Source organism: Vanacampus margaritifer, chromosome 11, assembly GCF_051991255.1.
Source record: "Vanacampus margaritifer isolate UIUO_Vmar chromosome 11, RoL_Vmar_1.0, whole genome shotgun sequence".
Lineage (NCBI taxonomy): Eukaryota > Metazoa > Chordata > Actinopteri > Syngnathiformes > Syngnathidae > Vanacampus > Vanacampus margaritifer.
In genome coordinates this window covers 625513-633323 of record NC_135442.1, presented here as the reverse complement: position 1 = coordinate 633323, position 7811 = coordinate 625513, and the positions used below count along the sequence as shown (strand labels likewise).

Below are 7811 nucleotides of genomic sequence, written 5' to 3'. Positions count from 1 at the left end.
GACGCGGCTCACACGCACATGGAAGGAAGGGACGAGCACGTCGCTGGTCTCGGGGACGCGCACGGCCGGCCAGACAGGGACACGCATTCTTTCCATTTAAAATGACATTTAAATGAACTTTTAAACACATCTAGAAATGTTATAAACCTTTATTATTTATTATTATTATTTATTAATTATTATTCTTATTATTATCACTGTCATCATTGTTATTATTATGTATTTGAAAACGTTGTGCGTTTCAACAACAAAACTTGTCGTGTCGTTGAAACAATTTCAAAAACACATATCGGCCCCACTGCTAATTTATTTAAATGTAAACGACGCTCATCGGCGTAAATGCTAACTTTGCTAAAAGCTAGCGAAACTTCTCCACTTTATTGCTAACTTTGCTAAATGCCAACTGCCCACATTAGAACCACTGCTGACTTTGCTAAAAGCCTTTGAAACTAACTACAATTCTAAGTCACAACGCTAAGTTTGCTAAATGATAACATCCGCTCATCACATCAGTCACGCTGCTAACTCGGCCAATTGCTTACTAAACTGATCAATCGCTAGGTTAGCTAATTATGTCATTACATGTCAGCTGATGGTAGTGTTGCGTGTGCGTGCGTGCGTGCGCGCGTGCGTGCGTGCGTGCGCGTGGCCCAGATGTTCATTCTGCAGGCAAGATTTTAATTGATGAAAAAAAATCTTGTTTATGCATAGATAGCACACACACATAAAGACACACCCACAAATGTAATGTATGATACAAAACGACTTTATTTTTATAAAATTCAATCAAAGTCGCATTTTGGGGCAAAATATGCACATGCGTGTGAATTTTGCTTCTTCTTTGCCTTTTAGTGTCAAATATGAGTGTGTGTGCTTTGAAGCAGACATTTTTTTTCACAGTGTCAGTGAAAATGTGAGTGTTGGCGCCAAACACAATCATCCCCAATCATTCCCCCCCCCCCCCCCGGCCCCCCCAACAACTCCTTCCGATAGAGATTGCGATCACACTTGAAGTACGGACCCGGAGAGATCGACTTGCGTTATCACAGGCAGAATTTCACCAGCAAGGCACCAAAAAAGTGACATAAATACACGTTTGTCCCACGACGACAGCTCGATGATGATATTATGATCACAAACGGTGGTGTTGCTAATGCGAATTTGTGCTCACACTGCAGCTCAGCTTACCCTTTGGCTTTGACATGAGCCAGGAAAGTGGCTCTTTGGCTCTGGAACTTCATCCAGCCTAGAAGAGCAAATCATTGGCGGAGAAACTTGTGTGGGCGGGATTATGTTAATTATCCCTACTGTGATGTCACAGTTGGGCAAAATTGAAAAGGGCTACTTTTCAGAATGAGTCCTTTTTAAAATAAGTCATTGGCAAACATCTGCTTTTCATTTGGACATTCTTTGGCCTTTTTTTTTTTGGATAGATGTTTGTTTGGGCATTTTTTGACCAGTCAAGTTGAAATAATGTTCTTGTTCTTTTTTTTTTCTTTTTTAAATCTGATCAATTGATTAATTGAAGAACAGAATAGATGAGTTGCTAATGAAAATAAGCAGCCCTGAATGCAAGACATTAAAAAGTCTTCTTTTTTTCCCCACAATATGTCCCCTTTAATAGAAGTCTTTACAAATATGTGGAAAATGAGGACATGACACGCTAGGAGGACATGTTAGAAAAAGCAACAAGACGGACGCTGAAAAATAGATTCTTTTTTTTTTTCCGGGGTTTGGGATCTACGGACGAGGATGAGGGCCAGTGAAGAGAGGGGGAAAAGTTCTCACTTTATTCTCGTCATTCTGATTTGAAAGTCAATTCTGACTTGACTTTATTAGCGCTACTCTTATTCTGCCTTTAAAGTCCGAATTTTATTGTGAGATTCAAGTGAGAATCCTACCCAACTTTTTTTGTCTCTCTCTTCATTGGCCATAATCCTCTTCCGTAGGGATCAAATTGCATAGTTTGGCTTATTGCTGCTTGACTGGCCGCCGTCCCGGACAGGAAGCGACGAGGACCCGGTCCCGGGCGGCGCTCACGACTCGTGGAAGATGGCGTTGAGCTGAGCGTTCATCAGCCGCTCGTGATGCGAGTGTCCGTCAAAGCCCATCAGGTTGTCTACCTGCGGGTAGCCGCCGCCGCCGCCGCCGCCGCCGCCACCAGCGTAGTGCACGCCGAAGGAGTAGCTCTTGTCGTAGTCTGCCGCCGCCGCCGCCGCCGCCTCGTGTTTGAAGGACGAGAAGTTCCCGTTGACGCTGAGGGGCGGGCTGAGGGGCGGGTCGAAGGAGGGGCTGTCCGTCACCAGGATGCCATCGAAGTAGGCTTCCGGGGCGCCGTACGCCGGACCCTTGACCTGGTGGAAGATGTGCGACGGGTCCATGGTGCCGTAGGGCGGGCTGGGCAGGCCCGGCGTCTGATAGGAGAAGTGGGCCGCGTAGGGGGCGGCGCCCGGGGGGGGCAGGTGGGCCGGGAGCTCGGACGACTGCTCGGGCAGGAAGGTGCGAGGGTTGAGCTGCAGGCAGCCCGCCACCAGGTTGGTGGTCGGCTGGGACAGACCTGAAGGCGACAGCGGCGAGCGTCTTCAGTACGGATGCTTTCGTCGGCTTTATTACATTACAACAACCACCGCCTTTTGACCTTGATTACATATTCATGTATTCATGTATATTCATATTCTTTAATGCTTAGTCATCTTAGTGACAGGTTCATTCATGTTTATTCACATTTATTGCAATTACTATTCATTTGTTTATGCCAATTACATTTTAATGACTGCAAGGCTTATTATTACATTTGAATGGAATGACTGCAATTATTTACAGGTAAATATATGATATTATATTAGTGGTGATTCAAAATGATAATGTTAATCCATCTATTACATGTTAATAGAGATTGAAATGCATTACAAGTCAGTTTCTGTTTATTATTATTATTATTATTATTGTTTGCACACATACAGTTCTTGGCAAATTGGGCAAACGATTCCCGTCTTTTCAGCATCGTTATTGCTCATTGCCGACCAATTTTTATTTATTAAATGTATGTTTGTTCGTCGCATATCCATTGCATGTTTAACGACTATTCATTGCAGTTCATTTAGCAAACAATATATTCCTTTTTACATATTTATTACATAGTAACTACATGTTTATTTGACTTTATTGTATTTTATTTTTAAACATAATATTCTTATTGTTTTCTATCCACACTGACCACAAGAAATGTAGTGAATGTGTTGTGGACTCTTTGCAACATGTTTTCCACGTCCAGCCCATCCAGAACGGACCGCGTGTGCCGTCTGAGCGTCGCGTGCGCATACCTTTACAGAGCGCCTGCACGAAGGTGACGAGGTCCGGGGCTTTCCCGGATCGCAGGATCTCGCTGAGGGTCCAGATGTAGTTCTTGGCCAGGCGCAGGGTCTCGATCTTGGAGAGTTTTTGTGTCTTGGAGTAGCAGGGTACCACCTTGCGCAGACTCTCCAGGGCGTCGTTCAGTCCGTGCATGCGGTTGCGCTCGCGAGCGTTTGCCTTCATGCGCCGAACTTTGAACCTGCAGGGCAAAAAAAGAAAACGCCTCAGCCACGTTGCTAACACTTTGCAGTCACGTTTCATTCACACCGCTTCACTTTCTCAAGACTTTCGACATGCTAAAGAAAAAACTCAATAGAATCCATTTTCAAATAAGGCTGTAGCATCAAAAAATGTGAATCCGGCGCTGCCAATACTTTGTCAAGACACGTTAGCCGCAATGTGAATGCGGCATCTCCACACTAGCCAGGTTGCTAGACGCTATGCTACTATAATATTACCGCATTAGCCAAGTCGCTATTGTGTTCATGTCATTTGTTCAGAGAAATGTAGCCACAATCAATACCTTACTTTTTTGCAAGCTAATATGTAGCCACAATGCTAACTAACTTCACTTTCGCTAACTGGCTAATTTTCGGATTATTTTTTCCCCCCATTTAATTTCCCTACCACATTTTGTGTTTCTGAGAAAAAAATACCACAACGAATTTTCCTGGGCCAAATTTAGGTTCCTTCTATGCCAATCTTTTTTTTTTTCTTTTTTTCTTTCAATTTGTGGATTTTGTTGAGGAGAGAGGGCAAAGGTCAAGGGCCGGTGGCTGACCTCTGCAAGCGAGCCTTGGTCATCTTCTTCTTCTTGGGTCCTCGTCTTTTGGGCTTGTTGTCGCCCTCGCCCTCGTCCTCGTCCTCATCTTCCTCCTGCTCTTCCTCCTCCTCCTCCTCGTCCAGGAGGCGCCGCTCGTCGTCCTCTTCCTCCTCGCCTCCCGTCCCGGCTCCCGCGGGGCTGCCGGCCTCCTCCTGCTGAACCTCAGACTCGCCAAAATTCTGCTCCGACCTCGTCATGACGCTGAGGATGATGAAGATGACGATGATGATGATGATGATGCTGGTTTTCACAGGGATACAAAATTGGATTTTCATTCATGTCAAAAAATGTGCTCATTAAAAAAATTATTTATGAACTGATATGCAGCAAACAATGATTTTTTTTTTATTACACTGATAAGCATAAAAAAGTTCCAACATTTCTTTTCATACAAGTAATAAAACGAATCATGTGCATACATTTGTGGTTGATTGATCGCAAGTTTGCATTTTGTTAAAAACTTGCACTGATTTATTGTCAAGATAATTCATGTTCTAATGTGAATTTAAATTATTATGCACGTTAAATGTTTTCATATCAAAATGTTTTTCATGAGGAGTTTTTTTTTTACTTAATTTTTTTCATTTAAAGAAAATAAATAACTTTACTGATATATTTGGATTTGGACTTCTTCTGGCCACTGAATGATTACTTCCATTGTGTTTATTATTTGCTTATTCATTACAATTCATTTTATTGGGTGTTCTATACAAAACATGTATTTTACTGTGTGAGCAAATGGAAAAAAGATTATAGAAAATTGCCATTCATTTCATGTAATTTGCAAAAAGTGGGAAAAAGCGGTATCGTACAAAAACTCCCACAATTGTTCATTGTAAATAGCAAAAGAAATGACATTTTCATTCGAGACACTTTAAAAACAAATTCATTAATTGTCATATCAAATCCATGTAAAAATGAAAATAAATGAGAAAATAGTCATGGGTTGTTTTCTACTGAAACTAATTCCGAAAACATGAAACCGCCTTTATCATCGATGGCAAATCTTACAAAATCCATTTTGAGACCGATGAGCTCCTTCATTGATTTTTATCTTTTCTACTTGCATGCATCCAAATCCATGAAAACGTTTGCGACCTCATCAGTCAGTGTGGCACCAAAAAAAAGTAAAAAAAAACTTGGCAGCTTTTTCAAAAGGCCAAAAAATGAAGTCAAACAACACAAAAAGTTCAAAATGATCAAAAGTGATGGCGAATAATCAAAAACAATATTAAGAACAAAACCAATCCGATTGGCATCATCACTTCCAATTGAAGTGAAACACAAAATATTCCAAAAGTGACATTTGGATTTCAATCAACATCCGAATAAAAGTTGGGATAAAATGATAATTCTTTGTTGTGTTGATTAAAATCATCACTCACTTTGTTGTTGCTGGAATGATGACGTCATTGATGATCAAGAGTGACCCTAATAAATAATAAGATTCACGTACCTGCTGTTGTTTTTGTTGCTTTGCTGCCTTTCAGACGTCGCGCATCCCGCGTGCGTGCGTGCGCGTGTCAGCGGCCGGGAGGTTTGTGTCGTGCGCGCGGAGAAGTCGCACTTTTATAGCGGACGTGCTCGCTCTCGTGCTGGTGCTGCGTGCGCGCGTGCGCGCGTGCGCGCCTTGCCATTAGCATGTCACGCCCTCTCGCCATATGGTGCCTACGTCACGCAAAGGGCCCCGGGGATCACGTGACCCGGCTTCCGGAAAAGCCCATCTGCCGCCTCGCGCAAGACGCGCGCGCGCACGCGGACGACCGCCGCCAAAACGCGTCTCCTATAGCCAATCCGCTGGACGGCAACTCTAACAGGACAAACTTGTCATCTCACTCCAATCTTTTATTCCAAATATGTAAAATAATTGCCATATTATTCAAGACTTGACATCCAGGATGAAATATTTGACGTATGAAAGATATCAAATGTCATTAACCTAAATGTGGTCTTACGCTAACGAACTTGTTGGACTTGACACGGGCCAGGTGAGCCGCCGGTTACCATGGCAACATGAAGATTGGTGATGCGGAGGGTGATCAAGTGGTTGCTAACGAGTTACCGGGCAACTTTCAAGCACCTTGATCACATGCTAGCTAATCTTTAACGATGAGCCCATTTCACATACACGCCCGCCCTCACGCACGACTTCAATTCAGGTCATTGTTTCCCCTCTTAACGAAGAAACTTCGAAAGAAATTTTATGGAACAAATGTCAGTTTTTGTTTTCCCACCAACTGTTGAGACGTGTGTGCTGGTCGTGGAAGATGGAAGTGAGAGCAAGCTGCGTGACGTCATGAATATTTTCGTCGATGTGCTCCGGTCCTGGCAAGCGGAGGCGTCGCCAAGGCAACATGAACGGCGAGCAAGCAACTTTCTCTTCAATTGCGACCACACGTGACATGCAAAAAAATACAAATACAATAAAAAGTCCAATCAAATAAAAAGGGACACTCGACATGCTGTGCCCCCAGACGGGAATTGTCACTTGTCACTCATTGTGCTCATGGAGTTCCGTCAAAATACAAAATAAAATTAAAAAAATCCCCAAACAAACTCATTTTCATCCCATTTTGCTCAGAGGAAGTTGGCAAAAGCGAAGTCGGTGAGGGCTGGCACTCTCCTGCTCGAGCAGCACACAACACTTGCTTTTCCTCCGAATCTTTTTATTGTTTCAAGTTTTAATAAAATGAAATGACATTATTATTATTATTATTATTGTTGGTGGTGGTAGTAGTAGGTTGTAGAGTTGTGTTGCAGCGGCAGCATTAGTAGGAAGGATTAGGAACCCTTTTGCATTAATTGGAAAGGGCCAGTGTACCTAATGAAGTGGCCACTGAGTGCTTGTCTCACTTGACGTGTCTTTGGCTCCATCTGTTGGCTAAACACAAGCACGACAGGTTTCGCTGAAGACACACGAAACAAGTTGGACGACGTTTGCATAATTATGTAAAGCAGGTGAAGTCAAAAGTTTTATTTGAGTTTTTTGCAGGAAGTTAACACACACAAACACGCACGCACACACATGCTTATGCTAACACGCTAACATGTTTTTGGAATGTAACGCGGAGAAAACCCACGCAAGCACCGTTAAGAAAGATAAATACATTAATAAATTAATAAATATATTGTATCGTGTTCTCAATTTATTCGATGTTAACCAATTGCTATAATTAAAATATCAACAGTGGCAACTTTTTATTATTATTTTTTATTATTTTTGTTATTAAGGTAGCATTAACAAAAAAATGAGTACCTGAAAATGTTACGTGTAAAAGTTCAGGCTGAAACACGGTGGAGGTTCGCCAGAGGGTGCTGTTTCCTGCCTTTTTTTTCTGAGGGGACGGAGGCGTCTCGGGAACTGAAAAAAAAAACATTTAAAAATACATTTGAGAAAATATTATTATGATAGAAAATATAGTTTTATTTGACAAAATTATTACGATAATCAAAATTAGACATTGTTTATTGAAGTAAATGTAATGTACATAATAACAAAAAATGAATGTAAATACAATCATACTTGAGGCTGTAGCGCATTCATGGTTCGCCTAAATGTGATTAAAATGGAAACATGTTTATATTATGTTTTCGATTCATTGAACAGTCACGTTGCTCTATTTTTGGTCTGTTT

At 42.0% G+C, this 7811-nt stretch overlaps 1 protein-coding gene across 2 annotated transcripts; it reads right to left on the bottom strand.

Moving 5' to 3' along the window:
• Positions 1-750: 750 nt before the first annotated feature.
• neurod1 (neuronal differentiation 1) lies at positions 751-5792 on the bottom strand. 2 transcript variants are annotated; one of them, XM_077579246.1, is made up of 4 exons: positions 5634-5792; positions 4136-4417; positions 3324-3553; positions 751-2557 (listed from the first exon to the last, which is right to left on the bottom strand). In XM_077579246.1, the coding sequence occupies exons 2-4, from the start codon at positions 4372-4374 to the stop codon at positions 2037-2039; spliced, it is 990 nt and encodes a 329-aa protein (XP_077435372.1). In that variant the 5' UTR covers positions 4375-4417; positions 5634-5792; the 3' UTR covers positions 751-2036. The 2 variants fall into 2 exon arrangements, with proteins under 2 accessions (XP_077435372.1, XP_077435373.1); XM_077579247.1 differs by having other exon boundaries at positions 4136-4378; positions 5634-5778.
• Between the last annotated feature and the right edge of the window lie 2019 nt (positions 5793-7811).

Coding starts and splice junctions, on each gene's coding strand:
- neurod1 (XM_077579246.1), bottom strand. CDS start 4,374: ATGACGAGGTCGGAGCAGAATTTTGGCGAGTCTGAGGTTCAGCAGGAG. Junction 3,554..4,135: donor ACCAAGGCTCGCTTGCAGAG/GTCAGCCACCGG, acceptor TTTGCCCTGCAG/GTTCAAAGTTCGGCGCATGA. Junction 2,558..3,323: donor CGTGCAGGCGCTCTGTAAAG/GTATGCGCACGC, acceptor TGTCGCCTTCAG/GTCTGTCCCAGCCGACCACC.